The sequence below is a fragment of the Triticum urartu genome, chromosome 4 (assembly GCF_003073215.2).
Source record: "Triticum urartu cultivar G1812 chromosome 4, Tu2.1, whole genome shotgun sequence".
Classification (NCBI taxonomy): Eukaryota; Viridiplantae; Streptophyta; class Magnoliopsida; order Poales; family Poaceae; genus Triticum; species Triticum urartu.
In genome coordinates, this window is record NC_053025.1 from 464219880 (window position 1) to 464246506 (window position 26627).

The 26627-nt window shown below is 46.9% G+C and overlaps 1 protein-coding gene across 1 annotated transcript; it reads left to right on the plus strand.

The window, feature by feature from the left end:
• The first annotated feature begins 22784 nt into the window (after positions 1-22784).
• Positions 22785-26306, plus strand: LOC125552077 (mitochondrial succinate-fumarate transporter 1-like). The gene is made up of 2 exons (XM_048715541.1): positions 22785-23331; positions 25562-26306. The coding sequence occupies exons 1-2, from the start codon at positions 22891-22893 to the stop codon at positions 26093-26095; spliced, it is 975 nt and encodes a 324-aa protein (XP_048571498.1). The 5' UTR covers positions 22785-22890; the 3' UTR covers positions 26096-26306.
• Positions 26307-26627: the final 321 nt, after the last annotated feature.

Sequence of the window (26627 nt, forward strand, 5' to 3'; positions counted from 1 at the left end):
CCCACCGGGAGTAGGACTCCTCCTTTTCCTATTTGGAGAGGGAGAGGGAAGGAAGAGGAAGGAGGGAGGAAGGAAAGGGGGGGCGGCCCCCCTCCCAATTCGGATTGGGCTTGGGGGGGCTCCCTTGCTCCTTTCCCCTCCTTTCCACTAAGGCCCATATACCTCCCGGGGGGTTCCGATAACCTCCCGGTGCTCCGGTATTATCCCGATCTCACCCGGAACCATTACGGTATCCAAATATAGTCGTCCAATATATCTATTTTTACGTCTCGAACATTTCGAGACTCCTTGTCATGTCCATGATCACATCCGAGACTCCTAACTACCTTCGGTACATCAAAAACCATAAACTCATAATATAACCGTCATCGAACTTTAAGCGTGCGGACCCTACGGGTTCGAGAACTATGTAGACATGACCGAGACACGTCTCCGGTCAATAACCAATAGCGGAACCTGGATGCTCATATTGGCTCCTACATATTCTACGAAGATCTTTACGGTCAAACCGCATAACAACATACGTTGTTCCTTTTGTCATCGGTATGTTACTTGCCCGAGATTCGGTTGTCGGTATCTCAATACCTAGTTCAATCTCGTTATCGGCAAGTCTCTTTACTCGTTCCATAACACATCATCCTGCAACTAACTCATTAGTTGCAATGCTTGCAAGGCTTAAGTGATGTGTATTACCGAGTGGGCCCAGAGATACCTCTCCGACAATCGGAGTGACAAATCCTAATCTCGAAATACGCCAACCCAACAAATACCTTTGGAGACACCTGTAGAGCACCTTTATAATCACCCAGTTACGTTGTGACGTTTGGTAGCACACAAAGTGTTCCTCCGGTAAATGGGAGTTGCATAATCTCATAGTCATAGGAACATGTATAAGTCATGAAGAAAGCAATAGCAACAAACTAAAGATCAAATGCTAAGCTAACTAAATGGGTCAAGTCAATCACATCATTCTCCTAATGATGTGATCCCGTTAATCAAATGACAACTCTTTGTCTATGGCTAGGAAACATAACCATCTTTGATCAACGAGCTAGTCAAGTAGAGGCATACTAGTGACACTCTGTTTGTCTATGTATTCACACATGTATCATGTTTCCGGTTGATACAATTCTAGCATGAATAATAAACATTTATCATGATATAAGGAAATAAATAATAACTTTATTATTGCCTCTAGGGCATATTTCCTTCAGTCTCCCACTTGCACTAGAGTCAATAATCTAGATTACACAGTAATGATTCTAACACCCATGGAGCATTGGTGTTGATCATGTTTTGCTCGTGGAAGAGGCTTAGTCAATGGGTCTGCAACATTCAGATCCGTATGTATCTTGCAAATCTCTATGTCTCCCACCTGGACTTGATCGAAGCGTCTCTTGATGTGCTTGGTTCTCTTGTGAAATCTGGATTCCTTTGCCAAAGCAAATGCACCAGTATTGTCACAAAAGATTTTCATTGGACCTGATGCACTAGGTATGACATCTAGATCGGATATGAACTCCTTCATCCAGACTCCTTCATTTGTTGCTTCCGAAGCAGCTATGTACTCCGCTTCACATGTAGATCCCGCTACGACGCTTTGTTTAGAAATGCACCAACTGACAGCTCCACCGTTTAATAAAAACACGTATCCGGTTTGCGATTTAGAATCGTCCGGATCAGTGTCAAAGCTTGCATCGACGTAACCATTTACGACGAGCTCTTTGTCACCTCCATAAACGAGAAACATATCCTTCGTCCTTTTCAGGTATTTCAGGATGTTCTTGGCCGTTGTCCAGTGATCCACTCCTGGATTACTTTGGTACCTCCCTGCTAAACTAATAGCAAGGCACACATCAGGTCTGGTACACAGCATTGCATACATGATAGAGCCTATGGCTGAAGCATAGGGAACATCTTTCATTTTCTCTCTATCTTCTGCAGTGGTCGGGCATTGAGTCTTACTCAACTTCACACCTTGTAACACAAACAAGAACCCTTTCTTTGCTTCATCCATTTTGAACTTCTTCAAAACTTTGTCAAGGTATGTGCTTTGTGAAAGTCCAATTAAGCATCTCGATCTATCTCTATAGATCTTGATGCCCAATATATAAGCAGCTTCACCGAGGTCTTTCATTGAAAAACTCTTATTCAAATATCCTTTTATGCTATCCAGAAATTCTATATCATTTCCAATCAACAATATGTCATCCACATATAATATCAGAAATGCTACAGAGCTCCCACTCACTTTCTTGTAAATACAGGCTTCTCCAAAAGTCTGTATAATACCATATGCTTTGATCACACTATCAAAACGTTTATTCCAACTCAGAGAGGCTTGCACCAGTCCATAAATGGATCGCTGGAGCTTGCATACTTTGTTAGCTCCCTTTGGATCGACAAAACCTTCCGGTTGCATCATATACAACTCTTCTTCCAGAAATCCATTCAGGAATGCAGTTTTGAAATCCATTTGGCAAATTTCATAACCATAAAATGTGGCAATTGCTAACATGATTCGGACAGACTTAAGCATCGCTACGGGTGGGAAGGTCTCATCGTAGTCAATCCCTTGAACTTGTCGAAAACCTTTTGCAACAAGTCGAGCTTTATAAACAGTAATATTACCATCAGTGACAGTCTTCTTCTTGAAGATCCATTTATTCTCGATGGCTTGCCGATCAACGGGCAAGTCAACCAAAGTCCACACTTTGTTCTCATACATGGATCCCATCTCAGATTTCATGACTTCAAGCCATTTTGCGAAATTTGGGCTCACCATCGCTTCTTCATAGTTCGTAGGTTTGTCATGGTCTAGCAACATAACCTCCAGAACAGGATTACCGTACCACTCTGGTGCGGATCTTACTCTGGTTGACCTGCGAGGTTCGGTAACAACTTGATCTGAAGTTTCATGATCAACTTCATTAACTTCCTCACTAATTGGTGTAGACGTCACAGGAACCGGTTTCTGTGATGAACTACTTTCCAATAAGGGAGTAGGTACTGTTACCTCATCAAGTTCTACTTTCCTCCCACTCACTTCTTTCGAGAGAAACTCCTTCTCTAGAAAGGATCCATTCTTAGCAACGAATGTCCTGCCCTCGGATCTGTGATAGAAGGTGTACCCAACAGTTTCCTTTGGGTATCCTATGAAGACACATTTCTCCGATTTGGGTTCGAGCTTATCAGGTTGAAGCTTTTTCACATAAGCATCGCAGCCCAAACTTTAAGAAACGACAACTTTGGTTTCTTGCCAAACCATAGTTCATAAGGTGTCGTCTCAACGGATTTTGATGGTGCCCTATTTAACATGAATGCGGCCGTCTCTAAAGCATAACCCCCAAATGATAGCGGTAAATCAGTAAGAGACATCATAGATCGCACCATATCTAGTAAAGTACGATTACGACGTTCGGACACACCATTACGATGTGGTGTTCCAGGTGGCGTGAGTTGCGAAACTATTCCGCATTGTTTCAAATGTAGACCAAACTCGTAACTCAAATATTCTCCTCCACGATCAGATCGTAGAAACTTTATTTTCTTGTTACGATGATTTTCAAATTCACTCTGAAATTCTTTGAACTTTTCAAATGTTTTAGACTTATGTTTCATTAAGTAGATATACCCATATCTGCTTAAATCATCTGTGAAGGTGAGAAAATAACGATACCCGCCGCGAGCCTCAACATTCATTGGACCACATACATCAGTATGTATGATCTCCAACAAATCAGTTGCTCGCTCCATAGTTCCAGAGAACGGCGTTTTAGTCATCTTGCCCATGAGGCATGGTTCGCCTGTACCAAGTGATTCCAAAAGTCCATCAGTATGGAGTTTCTTCATGCGCTTTATACCAATATGACCCAAACGGCAGTGCCACAAATAAGTTGCACTATCATTATCAACTCTGCATCTTTTGGCTTCAACATTATGAATATGTGTATCACTATTATTGAAATTCATTAAAAATAGACCACTCTTCAAGGGTGCATGACCATAAAAGATATTACTCATATAAATAGAACAACCATTATTCTCAAATTTAAATGAATAACCATCTCGCATTAAACAAGATCCAGATATAATGTTCATGCTCAACGCTGGCACCAAATAACAATTATTTAGGTCTAAAACTAATCTTGAAGGTAGATGTAGAGGTAGCGTGCCGACGGCGATCACATCAACTTTGGAACCATTTCCCACGCGCATCGTCACCTCATCCTTAGCCAGTGTTCGCTTAATCCGTAGTCCCTATTTCGAGTTGCAAATATTAGCAACAGAAGCAGTATCAAATACCCAGGTGCTACTGCGAGCTCTGGTAAGGTACACATCAATAACATGTATATCACATATACCTTTGTTCACCTTGCCATCCTTCTTATCCGCCAAATACTTGGGGCAGTTCCGCTTCCAGTGACCAGTCTGTTTGCAGTAGAAGCACTCTGTCTCAGGCTTAGGTCCAGACTTAGGTTTATTCTCCTGAGCAGCAACTTGTTTGCTATTCTTCTTGAAGTTCCCCTTCTTCTTCCCTTTGCCTTTTTTCTTGAAATTGGCGGTGAAAGGATCGATATGGTTGACTAGAGGGGGGTGAATAGGCAACTAACAATTTTTAGCTTTTCTTTAGCAATTTAAACTTTGCATCAAAGTAGGTTGTCTAGATATGCAACTAGGTGAGCAACCTATATGATGCAACAAGGATAGGAACACAAGCAAGCAAGATATATGAAACAAATAAGCTTCCACAAGTAAAGGCACGAGATAACCAAGAGTGGAGACGGTGGAGATGAGGATGTGTTGCCGAAGTTCCTTCCCTTTGAGAGGAAGTACGTCTCCGTTGGAGCGGTGTGGAGGCACGATGCTCCCCAAGAAGCCACTAAGGCCATCGTAATCTCCTCACGCTCTCACACAATGCGAGATGCCGTGATTTCACTATTGGTTCCCTTGGAGGCGGCGACCGAACCTTTACAAACTAGATTGGGGCAATCTCCACAACTCAATTGGAGGCTCCCAACGACACCACGAAGCTTCACCACAATGGACTATGGCTTCACGGTGACCTCAACCGTCTAGGATGCTCAAACACCCAAGAGTAACAAGATCCGCAAGGGATTAGTGGGGGGAATCAAATATCTCTTGGTGGAAGTGTAGATCGGGGCCTTCTCAACCACTCCCGAGCAAATCAACAAGTTTGGTCAGCTAGGGAGTGAGATCGGGCGAAAATGGAGCTTGGAGCAATAATGGAGCTTAGGGGTGGAAGAGGTAAGTCAATGGGGAAGAAGGAGACCCCTTATATAGTGTGGGAAAAGGATCCAACCGTTACCCACCAACCAGCCCGCGGCCAGCGGTACTACCGCGCCTGGCCAGCGGTACTACCGCAAGGCCGCGCGGTACTACTGCTTGCAACCAAGCGGTACTACCGCACGGCTGTGCGGTACTACCGTACAGACCCACGGTACTGCCACAACCCCAGCAACAAAAAATATAAATAGACGCGCAGGAGCTGGGGGCGGTACTTCCGCACGCGCGGTACTACCGCGCCCCCCATGCGGTACTACCGCGAGGCAAAAATCCCACCAGGGGGGAAGGGAAACTTCCGTGCCTACTTCCGCAAAGAAACGGAAGTAGCAAAAACCCGACACAGTAGTACTGCCGAGGGGCGGTACTACTGCCTGACTGCACAGCGCGGTACTACCGCTCGGCGAAAGCGGTACTACCGTGGGCACCTGCGGTACTACCGTAGTCCTGGGAGCAGTACTACCGCAACCAACAACAGCAGCCAGGTAGGGGAGGCAAGAAGACGGAGGAAGCTCCAAGGAAAAAGGAGGGGACAAGAAGGAGACGAGTACGTGATGATTCCACCCAAACCTTTCCAACGCGGACCCCCTCTTAATAGTACGGCTTTCCTACGACTCAAATCCACCAAAAAGAAACGTAGAAAAGACGCCGTCTTCATCAGTCTTCGAGGGGCACCCAATCGTCTTGTGCCTAGCAATGAAGTGTCTGGAATACTCATGGCACACGATTAGTCCGCAAATACCTTGTCATCAATCACCAAAACACTTAGGGATAAATATGCCCTTACAATCTCCCCCTTTTTGGTGGATTGATGACAATATGGGATTTGCACAAAGAAAATAATATTAAGTAAATACAAACCCCTCCTCTCTATAATATAGACGGGCTCCCCCTAGATGTGTGCCACCTAGATGAGTGCTTTGGACTGCACGGCACACGAATACTAGGATCAAAGCTCCCCCTATATTATAGAGACAAGGCATATCTATCACTAGACAAGATATATCATACATAAGTTAACTGCAATAGATAAAGTGCATATGTCTTACACCATATGAAGGAAAGGTCTCGAAAGCACAAACCAAACAAGATCAACCAAGCACAAACGAGGTCCAAAAGACAAAGCAAATAAACGCACCAAGCACGACACAACGCAAATCCCTACACTCTCTCCCCCTTTGGCATCGAGACGCCAAAAAGGCAGAGAGGACACCTACACACACGGGGTGGCTCAGGCAGAGAAGTCGCCCCACTGCTCCTCATGCTCCTCGTCAGACTCAGCGGCGGGGATAGTCTCCTCGAGGTCATCCTCTGAACTGGTCCACTTGTATCCCTGCTTTGACACCAGGCAGCCTCAGGTGTGATGACGTCCTCAGACCCGCCAGACACATCCTCTCCAAAGAGCCTCATAACCTTCTTGTCACGGCGGCGACTCTCCTTGTCTGCCACGTGAGCCCTATACTATCCCTTCGCCTGCATGCAGAAGAAAGTCTTCATCTTGTCCTTTAGCTTCTTGGCCCATGACGGCTCAGAGGAAGGAGTGGTGGACCTAGCAGCACGGTCCTCAGCAACATTCTCAGCAGAAGCAGCCGCCTCCTCACCAGCAGCCCTCCTAGCAGAAGAGGCCTCAGCACGGGTAGTGGTGTTGGCCCAGTTGGGCTTGACGCGGAGGCTGATGGACTCATGGCGAATCCAGTCTGGAGCAAGGAACTCATCACCCGGGTACATCTTCTCCCAAGTGGTGGAGAGCAGCAGAAACAGGTACGGTCCATAGATAGGTACCTTCTGAGTGAACACCGCAAACCGAAGCTCACACCACATGATGTGTGAGACATCAAGTGGCTGAGTCTGAGAAGAACATGCCTCTGCACACAGGAGCAACATGTCCACTAGATATGCATGGACCTTGTCCTTGTTGCAATGCGTGGGAACAGAGTGTTGCGGAAGATGTGATGCATGATGTCCAGAAAGGAGTTTAACACCCAAGTTGACTTGCCATTGGAGAGCACCTTCTCAACAAGGAAAGGCTGAAGCGGGTTCTTGTTGGCAGACTCGGAGTTGGCATGGGGGCGAACACCAACGGGGGTGTGAAGCCCATCATCAGGAATGTGCAGCAGATCCATGAACTCTTTCCATGTAGCAGACAGATGACGGCCATTGGTCATCCAAGTCATCCTCCGCTCCACTCCGGGATGAAAGTACACTGAGGCAAAGAACTGACAGATGAGCTCAGGGTCATAGTCATGGTGAAAGGAGATCACCGGCTCAATAGCAAACTGCTCCACCAAGTCCAGAGCCTCTCCAAAATAGTCACGAAACTTGTCCTTCCGCATGTGATGCATGTCTATCCACTTGACCTCCACGAAGGTATTCTGCTTGCTCTTGATCACATCCAGATAGATGAGAACCTGTTGCTTGTTCCAGAACATCTCAGTGCCTCTGAGCACAGCCCGAGGAGTCACATAGGGATTGACCCTCCGGCGTTCGACATACTCAGAGACGGAAATCTCATCCATGCACTTAGCAGGTTCCTTTTTCTTGCTGGCAGTGGTCTTGACATTGCGCTTGGGGGCATTGGAGCCCTCTGGGGCTTCATCTTGGGGGTTGCGCAGACGCTTGAAGCCAGTGTCACGACTGGGATTGGAAAGGCGAGAGCCACCACCTAAGACACAAAACGCAAAACACCCACAACAGCCAAGAGGGATTAATGCAAAGACCACAACAAAGCAAGTGAAACAAGCAGAAAGCACACATGATAAATGCCTAGAGAGAGATTTGATCCCTACGGTAGTACTGCCAAGTGCTGCGAAGCTAAGATAGTAGTACGGCTCTTAGGCGCGGTAGTACCGTGCAAGGTCACGGTAGTACCGGGTCTAGGAGCGGTAGTACGATCTTAGTGCCTCGGCTGGCGCGGTAGTACCGCGTCTGTAGAGCGGTAGTACCGCACGAGCTAGCACGGTAGTACCGCACCTGACGGGCGATAGTACCGCAAGAGCGGTAGTACCGCACATCAGACACGGTAGTACCGCACCGCGTCAGATCTGAACAGGTTGAAATCTGAAAAAGCCCGTGAAACCACGGCAGTACTACGGTTGGACAAAGCTACCACAAGACAACATATCAAATATGATTCCTATGCATCACGACTCTCCTACATCCTACTCTTGCATAGATTTGGCCTAAAATCTCAAGAACAACAAGTTTCTCCCCAAAAACCTAGAAGCAAGAGAACAGCCAAGAAAAAGAGGGATTTGGGGACAAACCTTGGTCCATGGCAAGAGGAAGTGGTGGGGAACGATCCCACCGGCCGGAATCCGAGGAGAGTGGCCGGAGATGGAGATCCGGCGAGGGCCTCCGGCGCCGTTCTTGAGCGAGAGAGACGTGGGGAGAGAGAGAAATGAATGGGTATGGGGAGTTGGAACTCCCCTGCCCGAGTCATAACCCCCACACTCCCTCGACGGCGCGGTAGTACCGTGCCCCGACGCGGTAGTACCGCCCGGCGCGGTACTTCCGAAGTACCGTGCCTGAGCGGTAGTACCGTGCTGTGGCGCGGTAGTACCGGGCCTCCCAAAGCGGTAGTACCGCGGCCAGACGCGGTAGTACCGTGACCTCAAGAAGATGCACGTTTCGAGCACACGAAAAACTGGATCTTTGCACAAACACTCCGATCCAACACGACACCACAAGACCACGCAACACACAAAGCCAGAAAGGCACAGGACAAACGAAACAACCACGAGACACCACCTCTCCAAAGAGAGGGCGGTGGCCGTAGCCACCTATGTTTGAGTCAATTGGTATGGCACCGCGAAGAATTATCCTTGGGTCCATGACCAAAACTCGTCTTTGAAGCACAAGTACCATCAAACATGGCTAATGTGAAAGACTTGATCGATTTATGCATAATGGGGGGAGGGAGAGTTCATTGAGAGAACATCACTCCCCCTATGTCCATGCCTACATCTAAATAGGACAACACGTTGAGTATGGTGGGGTGTGCAAGGGTTCAAGCAACATTGCTCGAATCAATGATATTTAGCTCATGCCTTAACTCGTGAAATCTTGCTTCATCCAAGGGCTTCGTGAAGATATCTGCAAGGTTATCATGAGTGTTGACATAGTTGAGCTCGATCTCTCCTCGCCTAATGTGATCCCGGATGAAGTGATACTGAATCTCAATATGCTTCGTCTTGAAGTGTTGCACCGGGTTGAGAGAAATCTTGATGGCACTTTCATTGTCACACCAAAGAGGCACTTTGTCACAAATGACATCGTAATCCTTTAAAGTTTGCCTCATCCATAAGAGTTGTGCACAACAACTACCGGCCGCCACATACTCCGCTTCGGTGGACGAGAGAGACACACAACTTTGCTTTTTGGAAGACCAACTTACCAAAGAGCAACCAAGAAATTGGCACCCTCCAGAAGTGGACTTCCTATCCACTTTGTCTCCCGCCCAATCGGAATCCGAATACCCTACAAGCTTGAAGTTTGCTCCTCTTGGGTACCATAGGCCAAAGTTTGGGGTATGAGCCAAATATCGAAAGATTCGTTTGACCACCACATAGTGACTTTCCTTAGGTGCGGCTTGAAAACGTGCACAAATTCCCACACTCAACATGATATCCGGTCTAGATGCACAAAGGTAAAGCAAGGAACCTATCATGGAGCGATATACCTTTTGATCCACCGCTTTACCATTGGGATCTATGTCAAGTTGGCACTTGGTGGGCATGGGAGTGGAAGCCGGCTTGACATCACATAGCTTGAATCTTTTGAGCATGTCTTGAGTATATTTGGCTTGATTGATGAAGGTTCCTTCTCTTCTTTGCTTCACTTCGAACCCTAGAAAGAACTTCAACTCTCCCATGGAAGACATCTCGAACTTTGAGGTCATGAGAGCGGCAAATTCCTCATTGAAAGCTTTGTTAGGGGAACCAAAGATAATATCATCAACATATAATTGGCACACAAACAACTCCCCTTTGACCTTCTTAGTAAAAAGAGTGGGGTCGATTAGCCCAACTTCGAAACCACGGTCTTGTAGCAACTCGGTAAGGTGGTAATACCACACACGTGGGGCTTGTTTAAGGCCATAGAGTGCCTTATCGAGTTGATACACATGATCGGGAAAGTAGGGATCCTCGAACCCGGGGGGGTTGCTTGACATACACCAATTCATTAATGGGACCATTAAGAAAAGCACTCTTCACATCCATTTGTTGTAACTTAAAGTTATGATAGAAGCATAGGCAATCAACATGCGAATAGATTCAAGACGAGCAACGGGAGCAAAGGTTTCACCGTAGTCGATACCCTCGACTTGGGAGTAGCCTTGTGCTACCAAATGAGCCTTGTTGCGAATGATAATCCCATGGGCATCTTGCTTGTTTTTAAATATCCACTTGGTTCCGATGACATTGTGGTTCCCCGTCGGTCTTGGCACCAATCTCCACACTTTGTTGCGCTCGAAGTTGTTGAGTTCTTCATGCATGGCATTGAGCCAATCCGGATCTTCTAGCGCCTCATAGACCTTGTGGGGTTCCACACAAGAGACAAACGTGTGATGCTCACAATAATTTGCTAATTGTCTACGAGTGCTTACCCCCTTTCGTAAGCTTCCAAGCACATTTGTCATGAGATGATCCTTGGTGGAGAGCTTGGAAGCCACCTTGGTGGCACGACGCTCTAATTCCTCCTCGGGGGTGAGACGAGGAGTGGTCACTTGATCATCTTGAGCGTCGTCTTGAGCTTGTTCTTGTTCTTGAACTTGCTCGGAGGAGAGAACTTGACCTTGGGCATCACTAGATGTGTCAACACCGTCTTGAGCGTGATCTTGCCCTTGGTCATGTTCTTGAGGATGAGGGCCTTCATGTTGTTCTTCGGAAGCGTGTGGGCCTTGGGTTGGTGATGGCTCCGCTTGAGTGGAGCTTTGTCCTTCTCCTTTGGCCACAAGGGGTTCCTCAATGGGTAGGATAAAGCCAACACCCATTCTTCTTATGGCTTGGGGAGGAATTTCATCACCTACATCACAAGTGCCACTTTGCTCCACTTGGGAGCCGTTATTCTCATCAAACTCCACATTACACGTCTCCTCAATAAGTCCCGTGGATTTATTGAGGACACGGTAAGCATGAGAGTTTGTAGCATAACCAACAAATATGCCCTCATATGCTCTAGCCTCAAATTTAGACAACCGAACACCCTTCTTGAGAATGAAACACTTACACCCGAACACCCGGAAGTACTTGAGGTTGGGCTTGTTACCGGTGAGTATCTCATATGGAGTCTTGTTCAAGCCCTTGCGGAGGTAGAGCCGATTGGATGCATGACACGCGGTGTTGATGGCTTCGGCCCAAAAGTTGTACGGAGACTTGAACTCCGCCATCATGGTCCTTGTCGCATCCATCAACGTCCGGTTCTTCCTCTCCGCAACACCGTTTTGTTGAGGGGTGTAAGGTGCAGAATATTGATGCTTGATCCCCTCATCACTAAGAAACTCATCCAAGGTATAGTTCTTGAACTCGGTGCCGTTGTCACTTCTTATTGTCAAGATCTTTGCATTGTATTGACATTGTGCTTCATTTGCAAAGTCAATGACGGTTTGTTGGGTCTCGCTCTTCCTCTTGAAGAAATACACCCACATGTACCTTGAGTAATCATCCACAATCACCAAGCAATACTTCCTACCTCCAAGACTATCGAAGGATGGAGGCCCAAAGAGATCCATGTGAAGGAGCTCCAAAGGCCTCTTTGAATAAATGATAGTCGTGGGAGGGTGAGCCTTCTCATGTAGCTTTCCTTCGATACAAGCACTGCAAGCACGATGTTTAGCAAAACTAACATTCGTTAGTCCACGGACATGGTCCCCCTTGAGGAGACTTTGCAAAGATCTCATATTGACGTGGGCTAAACGGCGATGCCAAAGCCATCCCACATCAACTTTAGCCATTAGGCATGTCGCGGTCTTAGTGGGTCACTCCGAAAAGTTAATCACATATAGACCATTCTCGACATGCCCAACAAAGGCTACTTTAAGAGTCTTGCTCCACAAGAGGGCCACGGTATCGATATCAAAGAAAGTGGCAAAGCCCATGATTGCAAGTTGACGAACGGAAAGTAAATTGTATGCAAGGGACTCAACAAGCATGACCTTCTCGATCGTGAGATCATGAGAGATGACCACCTTGCCAAGTCCCAATACCTTAGAAGATGAGGCGTCACCCCACTCGACATTGGTGGGCATAGATGGGACCTTGTGCACGTCCACCACCCAGTCCTTGCTTCCGGTCATATGATTTGTAGCTCCGCTATCGAGCAACCATGATCCCCCACCGGAAGCAAACACCTACAAGAGATCAATGCTTGGTTTTAGGTACCCATTTTGTAATGGGTCCTTTGATGTTAGTAACAAGGGTCTTTGGAACCCAAATAGATCATTCAATGTACTCATGAAGAGAACCAACAAATTTGGCATAAACATGCCCATCACTAGCACGACATAACACATAAGAAGGATTAAAATCGCCGGCTTTGTTGGGAGGGGTGGCATTGCCCTTCTTGACATTGCCGCCCTTTGCAATGTTCTTCTTCTTCTCCTCGGAGGCACTCTCTTCCTCCTTCACAAAGGTTTGCATGAGAGGAGGAGGTCTTTTGGTCTTGTCATTCTTCTTCTTGTTCTTGGAGTCGGGCACGTACCCAACCCCTTCCTTGGCCACAACTCCCTTTTGGTTGATCAAGAGATCGTTGAGGTTCTTCTTGCCTTGTATGCAAGTCGCAAAACCTCTCTCAAGTTGCCCCTTTAGCTTAGCGTTCTCCTCAACGAGATGCACATGCTCACAACACGGGTTAGTAGCATTTGCATTATCAATTAACATCATACGAGGAAAAGTGGCCTTTTCCTTGGTTAGCTTTACTTGAAGTTGATCATGCGACTCTTTGAGGCTAGCATGAGCACCCTTCAAGACCTTGTGAGCCTTGTCAAGTAGATCAAACTCCTCTTTGAGTCTAGCAAAATCAACCTCAAGTTCGGCCTTCTCGGAGTTAGCACATGAGAAGCAATGAGGACATGATCATAATCTTTCTTTAACTTAGCATGATCAACGTTGTGTGACTCCTCAAGAGCCAAACGAAGACCACGCTCTTCCTCAAGAGCATTGGAAAGATCCGAAATCTCATCGGCATAGTCACGACTATGCCCTTCCATCTTAGTGATGGTGTTTTCGTGAGCCTCGATCATGTCATTGGCTTCACCAAGTTGTTCCAAGAGAGCAACAAAGTGCTTCTTGGATTTTCCCTTGAGTTTCCCCATAAAGGCCTCAAACTCATTAGCCTCCACATTATCTTCCTCAAGTTCATTAATTCTATCCGTCGGAGAAGGATGATTAATGATGGTAGTTTTGATGTTGGGGGTTACCTTGTTGGTGGCTTTAGCCATGAGGCACTTGGCGGTGATGCTCTCATTGGGTGAGTCAAAGAGAGACACCCATGGAGTCATCGCAATGGCAACGGAGGCCATGACAACCAACTCATCACTTTCATCATCGTCATCATTCTCATTGTACTCTTCTTGTACCACCAATGCCTTGGGAGGAGTCTTCTTTTGTGAAGTTGCTCTTGTTGGGGAACGACTTGGCCTTGTCCTTTCGGATGAGCTTGCCACCATTGTCTTCCCTCTTCTCATACAGGCATTCCGCAACAAAATGACTCACGTTGCCACAATTGTAGCAAGTCCTAACACGTTGCTTGATCTTCGTGCCACTTGAGTTGTTTTTGCTAAAGTTTGGCCTCGAGTGTTTCTTGCTCCAAAATTGCCTTGAAGCAAGTGCCATGTGTTCATGATACGCATACTTCGTATCTTCGGGGTTGCTCTCCTCTTCTTCCTCTTCTTCTTCTTCAACGGTGAGCTTGGCCTTCAATGCAAGGTTAGGCTTCTTTGCCCTTTGAGAACGAAGCACCGCTTTGTCGGCGGTCTTGTCCAAAATGTTCATGGCCACAAACTCATCCAACACATCGCTTGAGGACAAAGTGTGGAAGTCCGGTCTTTGACGAATGATGGAGGACATGGCCTTGTGATAGGGCATCATTGCCTTGAGGAATTTGCGCTTGATCCAATTGTCATCCGTGTCCTTGCTCCCGTGATCTCGTAGTGAGACCGCGAGTTTGGTTACTCTCCGATAAAGCTCACGAGGTTCTTCATCTTCTTTCATTGCAAACTCATCGGCCTCATCTTGCACCACTTCATAGTTGGAGCGTTGAATGCTTGCGCTTCCCCAGTAGAGAGAGACAACACAATGCCATGCATCTTTGGCCAAGGCGAAGGGACGAAGATGAGGTAGGTCTTCGGGTGGAATTGCATCTTGAATGATGAAGAGAGCATTCTCATTGAATTGATTGTCCGCGGCTTCTCGAGGAGTGAAGTTGCTTGGATCATGTGGATAGAAACCTTCTTCAATGATTCTCCAAAGGTTAGTGTTCACATGATTTAAATGACGTTTAAAGTGGTAAACCCAAGAATCAAAGTCCTCATTTTTCACAATCTTAGGGGGAGGACCGGCATGATTCAAATGAGTGGAAGGAACCGGTCCATCATAAACAAGTGGTGGTTCCACATGGGCAAAGATGTCGGTGCCATTCTTACCACTAGAAGAAGGAGCCTTTTCACTACTAGCTTCCCCCTTGTCGGGGATAGCATCCGTCACCTTGTTGGCGGGGTCACCCACTTTCAACGGTGCGGTGGATAGTTTAAGCCCCTCAAGAAATTTAGTAAACATGCTTTCAACTTTGGTCATCATGGAGGTTTTCAATGTCTCCAAGGCCACATTGAACTCCTCACGAGAGACCGAGGTTCGCCCATCGCCCGTAGACGAGATCGGATTCACACCGGAGTGTTCCTCCACACCGTCTACGGTATCAACCATACTCTTCGGACGGTAAAGTCCTTAATAAAGAGACAAGGCTCTGATACCAATTGAAAGGATCGATATGGTTGACTAGAGGGGGGTGAATAGGCAACTAACAATTTTTAGCTTTTCTTTAGCAATTTAAACTTTGCATCAAAGTAGGTTGTCTAGATATGCAACTAGGTGAGCAACCTATATGATGCAACAAGGATAGGAACACAAGCAAGCAAGATATATGAAACAAATAAGCTTGCACAAGTAAAGGCACGAGATAACCAAGAGTGGAGACGGTGGAGACGAGGATGTGTTGCCGAAGTTCCTTCCCTTTGAGAGGAAGTACGTCTCCGTTGGAGCTGTGTGGAGGCACGATGCTCCCCAAGAAGCCACTAAGGCCACCATAATCTCCTCACGCCCTCACACAATGCAAGATGCCGTGATTTCACTATTGGTGCCCTTGGAGGCGGCGACCGAACCTTTACAAACTAGGTTGGGGCAATCTCCACAACTCAATTGGAGGCTCCCAACGATACCACGAAGCTTCACCACAATGGACTATGGCTTCGCGATGACCTCAACCGTCTAGGATGCTCAAACACCCAAGAGTAACAAGATCCGCAAGGGATTAGTGGGGGGAATCAAATATCTCTTGGTGGAAGTGTAGATCGGGGCCTTCTCAACCACTCCCGAGCAAATCAACAAGTTTGGTCGGCTAGGGAGTGAGATCGGGCGAAAATGGAGCTTGGAGCAATAATGGAGCTTAGGGGTGGAAGAGGTAAGTCAACGGGGAAGAAGGAGACCCCTTATATAGTGTGGGAAAAGGATCCAACCGTTACCCACCAACCAGCCCGCGGCCAGCGGTACTACTGCTTGCAACCAAGCGGTACTACCACACGGCTGTGCGGTACTACCGTACCGACCCACGGTACTGCCGCAACCCCAGCAACAGAAAAGATAAACAGACGCGCAGGAGCTGGGGCGGTACTTCCGCACGCGCGGTACTACCGCGCCCCCATGCGGTACTACCGCGAGGCAAAAATCCCAGCCAGGGGGGAATGGAAACTTCTGTGCCTACTTCCACAAAGAAACGGAAGTAGCAAAAACCCGACACAGTAGTACTGCCGAGGGGCGGTACTACTGCCTGACTGCACAGCGCGGTACTACCGCTCAACGAAAGCGGTACTACCGTGGGCACCCGCGGTACTACTGCGCCGCCACGCGGTACTACCGCGAATGCCTACGGTACTACCGTAGTCCTGGGAGTAGTACTACCGCAACCAACAACAGCAGCCAGGTAGGGGAGGCAAGAAGACGGAGGAAGCTCCAAGGAAAAAGGAGGGGACAAGAAGGAGACGAGCACGTGATGATTCTACCCAAACCTTTCCAACGCGGACCCCCTCTTAATAGCATGGCTTTCCTACGACTCAAATCCACCAAAAAGAAACGTAGAGAAGACGTCGTCTTCATCAGTCTTCGAGGGGCACCCAATCGTCTTGTGCCTAGCAATGAAGTGTCTGGAATACTCATGGCACACGATTCGTCCGCAAATACGTTGTCATCAATCACCAAAACACGTAGGGATAAATATGCCCTTACAGGCAGTCTTATTGACCATCAACACTTGATGCTCCTTTTTGATTTCTACCTCCGCAGCCTTTAGCATTGCGAAGAGCTCGGGAATTGTCTTATTCATCCCTTGCATATTATAGTTCATCACGAAGCTTTTGTAGCTTGGTGGCAGTGATTGAAGAACTCTGTCAATGACACTATCAACAGGAAGATTAACTCCCAGTTGAGTCAAGTGATTATGATACCGAGACATTTTGAGTATATGCTCACTGACAGAACTATTCTCCTCCATCTTGCAACTATAGAACTTATTGGAGACTTCATATCTCTCAATCCGGGCATTTGCTTGAAATATTAACTTCAACTCCTGGAACATCTCATATGCTCCATGACGTTCAAAACATAGTTGAAGTCCCGGTTCTAAGCCATAAAGCATGGCACACTGAACTATCGAGTAGTCATCAGCTTTGCTCTGCCAGGTGTTCATAACATCTGGTGTTGCTCCTGCAGCAGGTTTGGCACTCAGCGGTGCTTCCAGGACGTAATTCTTCTGTGCAGCAATGAGGATAATCCTCAAGTTAGGGACCCAGTCGGTGTAATTGCTACCATCATCTTTCAACTTTGCTTTCTCAAGGAACACATTAAAATTCAACGGAACAACAACACGAGCCATCTATCTACAACAAATATAGACATGCAAAATACTATCAGGTACTAAGTTCATGATAAATTTAAGTTCAATTAATCTTAAGAACTCCCACTTAGATAGACATCTCTCTAATCATCTAAGTGATCACGTGATCCAAATCAACTAAACCATAAGCGATCATCACGTGAAATGGAGTAGTTTTCAATGGTGAACATCATTGTGTTGATCATATCTACTATATGATTCACGCTCGACCTTTCGGTCTCAGTGCTCCAAGGCCATATCTGCATATGCTAGGCTTGTCAAGTTTAACCTGAGTATTCTGCGTGTGCAAAACTGGCTTGCGCCCGTTGTAGATGGACGTAGAGCTTATCACACTCGATCATCACGTGGTGTCTGGGCACGACGAACTTTGGCAACGGTGCATACTTAGGGAGAACACTTTTATCTTGAAATTTAGTGAGAGATCATCTTATAATTCCACCGTCAATCAAAGCAAAATAAGATGCATAAAAGATAAACATCACATGCAATCAATATAAGTGATATGATATGGCCATCATCATCTTGTGCTTGTGATCTCCATCTCCGAAGCACCGTTATGATCACCATCGTCACCGGCGCGACACCTTGATCTCCATCGTAGCATCGTTGTCGTCTCGCCAACTATTGCTTCTACGACTATCGCTACCGCTTAGTGATAAAGTAAAGCAATTACAGGGCGATTGCATTGGATACAATAAAGTGACAATCGTTCTTACCTACGCATCAAAACCACAATGATAGTTCCTCAAGTTAGTGCTGTTTTAACCTTCTCAAGGACCGGGCGTAGCCACACTCGGTTCAACTAAAGTTGGAGAAACTGACACCCGCCAACCACGCGTGTGCAAAGCACGTCGGTAGAACCAATCTCGCGTAAGCGTACGCGTAATGTCGGTCCGGGCCGCTTCATCCAACAATACCGCCGAACCAAAGTATGACATGCTGGTAAGTAGTATGACTTGTATCGCCCACAACTCACTTGTGTTCTACTCATGCATATAACATCAACGCATAAAACCTAGCTCGGATGCCACTGTTGGGTAACGTAGTAATTTCAAAAAAAAATCCTACGCACACGCAAGATCATGGTGATGCATAGCAACGAGAGGGGAGAGTGTGTCCACGTACCCTCGTAGACCGAAAGCGGAAGCGTTAGCACAACGCGGTTGATGTAGTCGTACGTCTTCACGATCCGACCGATCAAGTACCGAACGCACGGCACCTCCGAGTTCTGCACACGTTCAACTCGATGACGTCCCTCGAACTCCGACCCAGACAAGCTTTGAGGGAGAGTTCCGTCAGCACGACGGCGTGGTGACGATGTTGATGTTCTACCGTCGCAGGGCTTCGCCTAAGCACCGCTATGATATTATCGAGGTGGACTATGGTGGAGAGGGGCACCGCACACGGCTAAAAGATCCAAGGGATCAATTGTTGTGTCTATGGGGTGCCCCTCTCCTCCGTATATAAAGGAGGGGAGGAGAGGGCCGGCCAAGGGGAGGAGGTGCGCCCAAGGGGGGGAGTCCTACTCCCACCGGTAGGACTCCTCCTTTTCCTATTTGGAGAGGGAGAGGGAAGGAAGAGGAAGGAGGGAGGAAGGAAAGGGGGGGCGGCCCCCCTCCCAATTCGGATTGGGCTTGGGGGGGGGGCTCCCTTGCTCCTTTCCCCTCCTTTCCACTAAGGCCCATTAAGGCCCATATACCTCCCGGGGGGGTTCCGATAACCTCCCGGTGCTCCGGTATTATCCCGATCTCACCCGGAACCATTACGGTATCCAAATATAGTCGTCCAATATATCGATTTTTACGTCTCGAACATTTCGAGACTCCTCGTCATGTCCATGATCACATCCGAGACTCCTAACTACCTTCGGTACATCAAAAACCATAAACTCATAATATAACCGTCATCGAACTTTAAGCGTGCGGACCCTACGGGTTCGAGAACTATGTAGACATGACCGAGACACGTCTCCGGTCAATAACCAATAGCGGAACATGGATGCTCATATTGGCTCCTACATATTCTACGAAGATCTTTATCGGTCAAACCGCATAACAACATATGTTGTTCCTTTTGTCAACGGTATGTTACTTGCCCGAGATTCGATCGTCGGTATCTCAATACCTAGTTCAATCTCGTTACCAGGAAGTCTCTTTACTCGTTCCGTAACACATCATCCCGCAACTAACTCATTAGTTGTAATGCTTGCAAGGCTTACGTGATGTGTATTACCGAGTGGGCCCAGAGATACCTCTCCAACAATCGGAGTGACAAATCCTAATCTCGAAATATGCCAACCCAACAAATACCTTCGGAGACACCTGTAGAGCACCTTTATAATCACCCAGTTACATTGTGACGTTTGTTAGCACACAAAGTGTTCCTCCGGTAAACGGGAGTTGCATAATCTCATAGTCATAGGAACATGTATAAGTCATGAAGAAAGCAATAGCAACAAACTAAACGATCAAGTGCTAAGCTAACGGAATGGGTCAAGTCAATCACATCATTCTCCTAATGATGTGATCCCGTTAATCAAATGACAACTCTTTGTCTATGGCTAGGAAACATAACCATCTTTGATCAACGAGTTAGTCAAGTAGAGGCATACTAGTGACACTCTGTTTGTCTATGTATTCACACATGTATCATGTTTACGGTTGATATAATTATAGCATGAATAATAAACATTTATCATGATATAAGGAAATAAATAATAACTTTATTATTGCCTCTAGGGCATATTTCCTTCACTATCACCCCAAATTAGAGTAAAATCGTTTAGTTGAGCTATTCACCCCCCCCTCTCTAGTCCTTATACGTCGATCCCAACACACACATGCGCGCGCAGAGAGAGATAAGGAGAGAGGAATCCACCTAGGAAAATGATATGATGAGGTTGCTATTGAAGCTTCGAGGGTGCTCATAGCTGACAGGTGCAGCGGCGCGAGAAAATACCAGATCTGCAAACACCCTCTATTGTAAAAAAGGTGAAGTAACCATTGACATGCGGTTGTTGAACACGCATCAGTGATGACCATTCCTTCCCAGCTAAGCTGGGGTACAACCAATCTTTGAGGGGGAAAGGTACTCCCCTATCAGGGAAGATGTATCATCTAGGTCATCAACTTGTGATCAATAACACCATTGGCCAAAACAACTCCCACCAGTGGTGATGATATCAGCTTTTGACAAGGTGTGGGTGGTACTCGTTGGCGGTGTAACAAAAAAGGGCATTCGGTCATGTAGAATTGATGTGTGACATCACCCATCAGGAGAGAATCCCTTAGTTGTCCTCGAGTCATTTCTATTGATGGGTAGTTGTGCGTCGGCGATGAGGCACATCATTGATGAGAGCAAAGCTCATCTGTTTGTGGAGGCCCGTGAACAAAGGGTATTATTTTCCAGCAATGTGTTCTAGCCTCAAGTGCATATGATGCATGTTATCTAGTCCAAATAGGCACAAAAAGACTAGATGGGATCTATTTTTACACAAGATTTTTATGTTTGTATTGTCTATCCTTCATAATATGATTTGTCTTTTTGTCTCTTGAGTTGTGGATCGAATCAAAAATTGATAGTTTATGACATCATATCTTCGTCATCTACTCGAAGTTGGTTTGAAAACAATGATTTTAGGGACTATTCTGGTCTCGCGTGCATAAGATGATACCCCATGCGCTTGCAGCGGAAATTGGATGTCGCTATTTCTATGAGATTTTGTGGTATCAGCCTTTAGTATTCTAATTAGCAATATGGGCATTGAAATTAAATTACATATAATATATTATATTTGATTATTATATAGTTGTAACACATTTACTTAATATAAATAACATGGATGATGTATGTTAGGTCGGTCTTCACATGCATAGTGGCATGGTGAGTTGCCAAAGTTTCATGGCTAGAGAATTAAATCTAGTGATGCATGCATAATAACATGGTGAATTGCCATAGTTGCATGTCAAGATAATTGAGTTAGTGAGGATGAACTATTTAGGTATATAGGATTCTCATCTTGTCCATGAAACTGTTTCCTGAACCATTTCCGCTTCTAACCCTAGCGAAGGAGATCCTGGGCGCATCGCGCCGCCACACTGCCACTTCTCCTCCATTGGTAGGTTGCTGCCCCCTCCTGCCTTACTGGCCCTGCCGGTGTGGGCGTACGTGGAGGCCCCAATTTATGACATGGTGATGTAGTTCCCTATTTTGTGAATTTAGATTCGCCTTCATCATCCATCTCTTCAATTCTTTCGGCGGTGATGTACAATAAAATCGTCTTCAGTGGCAGTGGAACATGCTCGGAGAATTATTCTTCCTTGGACCTTTACATCTCAACGGTGTTGTTTGTAGTAGCGTCAATGGTTTATGGGTGTAAATTCCTATCGTCCACTCCGGAGGTGAGACTATAGTTTTCAGGGTTTACCGGCATGGCGGTGACTTCCTTCGCAGTTGGGTCCTCCGGCCGCATCTCCGCATGTCGGTGCACCCTCGGTGAGAACTACGAGATTTAATGAAGGTCGGGCACTCGAATACGTGGTTCTTTTGGTTGTGACGCTACTTCTCTATGACGATGATCCCGTAGGAGTGGGGATCAACAATGTTAGATAGACCCCGACGTTTGAGCGGTTGGATGGTGCGGCATTGGCCGCTTTGAGAGGGAGACGACGGTTGACCCTGAGGACTTCAATACGGTTTTAGTTCATTCAGCCTATTTATACCACTGATTTGGTCAATAGATCTACATGCTTTGCGGTAAAATAAAAAGAATTGCAAACATATCCCACTTCAGCTAATTTTACACGATATTTCTGAAAATGTGGGTGGAAGAGAGGAGAACCGCTGGCTTGTCGCTACTAAACTAGCCGCCTAGAGAAACCCACGACGAATCGTCGGGAACAGACCCCCCGCAAAAGCAAATCATATAGCGACGGTTCGACGATTAGCCTCCGAGAGAACCAAAAAAATCAGCCGAAATAGCGACGTTTCGACATTAGCCGCCCAGGGACGACAAATCGATGGAAGTAGCACGCTCGTCGTGCACTGCATAGCCGCCAGGCGAGCAACCCGGGCCGTGCAGGTGTGGCACACCTCTGAGGCTCTGTGAGGGCTCCACCGAATTACCGAATTGGTGTCTGACATGTGGGTCCAAGCATCCGCACCAACAGTTACGCCTCCGCAACAACACGCAGGTCCAGGTGGGGCCAGTTTCCTTTCTCACCATAGACCAAACCCTGACGGCTGACGTGTCCCGGGACAACTACGTGCCCTTCTTCATTCTTGTCCCGCCGGTTCCATATAACCAGCGCCGCTCCTTTTCGGATCCCCCGCAGAAAAGTGGGTGAAAAAGAGCAACGGAGGAACAATCCAAGACCCTCTTCTCCGCCGCGCCTGCCACCCGCTGAGGCCCGCCTATCGGCCCAAATGGCCTCACCCCCTTCCCCGCCCCCGCCCTCGCCGCCGCCGCGGGCCGACGAGCCACGCAGCGGCGGGGGCAGGGCGCCGATCCCGCCCTACGTCAAGGCGGCGGCGGGGTCGCTCGGCGGCGTGATGGAGGCGTGCTGCCTGCAGCCCATCGACGTGGTCAAGACGAGGCTGCAGCTGGACCGCGCGGGGGCCTACCGCGGCATCGCGCACTGCGGCACCACCGTCGCGCGCGCCGAGGGCGTGCCGGCGCTCTGGAAGGGCCTCACGCCCTTCGCCACCCACCTCACGCTCAAGTACGCGCTCCGCCTCGGCTCCAATGCCATGCTGCAGTCCGCCTTCAAGGACCCCGTCACCGGCAAGGTCTCCGCGCAGGGCCGCCTCGCCTCCGGCTTCGGTGCCGGCGTCCTCGAGGCCCTCGTCATCGTTACCCCATTCGAGGTCAGATTGCACATCTCTCTTCCTCTTACTTCTTACTTCTTGTATATATGTATACAAAAATAGGAGTATTTCTATGAGTTCCCAGATCGTTCGTGCTTGCTTTCCGTGAGTACGATGTGTTCGCATTTTGTATTCGTATATAATTTGGACAGCTCTAGACGATTCCTTGCTGGGATCTTAAAGTGTACTTTATCCATGTAAAAGTTGCATCGTTGGTGTATAAAAAAAGAGCGAAGACATAAACCAGATCCCCGCAGCTATTTAATCTTGTGTGTGCATGATGTTGATGCCTTTCTGACAACCTGTCCTTTGGGATTAAAACATGAAAGCTCTGTGATTTGCGGTCCAATTGTGGTCCGCTGGTAACATGCGCAAGGAAGTGATGAGGCATTTGTCTACCTACCCTGCCCTATTCAAATGCTGTCAAATAATAAGTTTGACCCAGAAGCACCTGGACCTCGTGTTAATGATGTCCGTGTTAGCATCCGGCTCCCCACTAGAATGCTATCAAGTGCATTTGACCGAGAATGCGGTGTAGTTGTGGTATCTTTAGTCTCAGCTGTTATTTTCTGATAGATGGAGCCCACCGGCCTTGATTTCATTCTGAAATCAGAGAAGGCTGTTCTTTTCTGATAGATGGAGCCCACCGGCCTTGATTTCATTCAGAAATCAGAGAAGTATCACATTCACACACACTCCACCCAGAACCAGCGCTGGATACAAACCACCCAGACACTGCAAAGCTGAAAAACTACACCTACAAGCTAACTCAAAACAGCATTCAGGATTTCAGGTAGAAACAAAAGACAAAACGAGTTGTTGTTTACATCAAAAGCTAGACAGAAGATCCACAACAGGCACCAATGGACTCGAGGAAGTAAAGGGGACAACAACTACATTGTTAGTCTCATGCTGATAATATTCCAGCCATGGCAACGTCCATACAACTCCTGCACCACCATTGCCAGTCTATGGGATCCCTGCCACAACACCTTCGAAGAGCACCTTTCTGCAGGGGCGCCCAGCATGTTAAGAAATGACAAACATATAAAACTATATTGGTGGGATCTCCCGGCTCACACATTGAAAACATGATTTTATTCCTAGTTTTCCATAAGGCCCAGAAGATAGCAGCCACACCAATCATAAGAAATTTTCTGTCTCTTCCTGCAGAAACATTAAACCAACCGGAAAAAAGATCATTCAAATTCACAAGCTTATGTTTCACTCCCAGCACCACGCTAGCTACAATCCAAACATATTTAGTCTCAGTTGTAGCATTGTATTATCAGCAAGGACTAGAAAACTAGAATGATAAGGTGCTAGGATCAGAATTCAAACATTACCTAGTTTGGGACAAAAGGCGCAGCTTTTTTGGTATTGTAACAGGGAAGCGGACCTTGATCTTATAACATGAGTGATGCATTGTGAATATTGGTTCTGAGGTTCCTCTCGTGTTTACATGTAGAGTGCCTGCCTAATTATACTGCATGGAAGTATTAAGAAAATACTCTTAATTAGTACTCCCTCCGTCCCATAATATAAGAGCGTTTTTGACACTAGTGTCAAAAACGCTCTTATATTATGGGACGGAGGGAGAGTGTAAAAAACGCTCTTATATTATGGGACGGAGGGAGTACTACAGTAGATGTTGCTTGAAGTTACAAAACTATGTGAAAATAGACTCCAACACTGTAACTGCATTGAAATGGATACTTAAACCGAAAACCACCATTGTATATTTTTTCAAATTCACTTTTTTCATCTTTGACTGGAAGTACAGTGTTCTATAGTTGAATCATCAGTGCAATGAGGAAAACTGTGTTACACCAAGACAACCAAGCATTGCTTAACCTCCGTCCCAAAATATAAGACCTTTTTTCAGTTCAGTTTGAACAGAAAAAACGTCTTATATTCTGGGACGGGGGCAGTATTAGGTATTCCACGAAGGAAAAGAGAAAACTAATACTCCCTCAGTTCCTAAATATAAGACCTTTTAGAGATTCCACTATGGAGTAAGACCTTTTAGAGATTCCACTATGGAGTCCATAGTGGAATCTCTAAAAGGTCTTATATTTAGGAACGGAGGGAGTATTAATTTTGACTTCTGTTGCTGTACCTTCTCATATTCACAGGGAAAACTGAAATGTACATTCTGTCACTGTGATTATGTTTTTCAAGCTTATTTTGTTGAGGGAATTGCTGTAATGTTTCTATATGATGGATGCAGGTGGTAAAGATTAGATTGCAGCAACAAAAAGGACTAAGCACGGACCTGCTGAAATATAAAGGGCCCATACACTGTGCAAAGACAATTGTTCGTGAGGAAGGCATTTTTGGTCTGTGGTCTGGAGCATCACCAACTGTCATGCGCAACGGCACAAACCAAGCTGCGATGTTCACAGCCAAGAACACGATAGACATCCTTCTCTGGAAGAAGCATGAAGGGGACGGGAAGGTTCTCCAGCCATGGCAGTCCATGGTCTCCGGGTTCCTTGCAGGAACCGCAGGGCCGATCTGCACCGGGCCTTTCGACGTGGTGAAGACCAGGCTGATGGCCCAAGGGAGGACCGGCGACATCAAGTACAAGGGCATGTTCCACGCGATACGGACGATACACGCGGAAGAGGGCCTCCGGGCCCTGTGGAAGGGCCTGCTTCCCAGGCTGATGAGGATTCCACCTGGCCAGGCCATAATGTGGACAGTGGCTGATCAGGTGATGGGCCTCTATGAGCGAACATATCTGCAGTCGTCTCAGGTGTAACCCGCCGCCTGCTTTCGAAGCTGCTGCGCCGAATTGATTGGTTAGTCGGCGCCATTTTGGGTTGCCTGGAATCCTGGATATTCATTTGTTCATTGCTTGAGAGACTGGTATTGGTCGGAGCAATGAGCCCATGTACTTTAGTAGTCCACAAAATAATGATTAAACCCCCTTCCAATTTTGATAAGAATGATCGGATGATGACTGACTGTTATGGATAAGAATGCTCTGATGACTGACTGTTATGGATGTGAGCTTGAATACTAGCACCGATCTGCTTACTGGGCTGATGATGTTAATATCCAGGCCATGGGCCAGTTGTGAGATGCGATGATAAAGCCCATGACGGACGATGAGCAAACCTGGACTCTCTCTCCAGCGCATTATTTCGGCCCGATGGCTGTCGCTCTCTGCAGCCTGCATCTCCAACCCCTAAAAAAAATGTAGTCCGCATCTCCATGATTGGCGATTGGCTTTTGGGAGCCATAACGCAGGCCACTGGCTTCAACTTTCACTCAATAGGCAGCTGGCTGTA

What these genes read in the sequence shown, in the direction of transcription:
- LOC125552077 (XM_048715541.1), top strand. Translation starts at nt 22,891, where the DNA reads ATGGCCTCACCCCCTTCCCCGCCCCCGCCCTCGCCGCCGCCGCGGGCC. An exon ending in TCATCGTTACCCCATTCGAG is followed by an intron (nt 23,332 to 25,561) that starts GTCAGATTGCAC and finishes TGATGGATGCAG; the next exon opens with GTGGTAAAGATTAGATTGCA.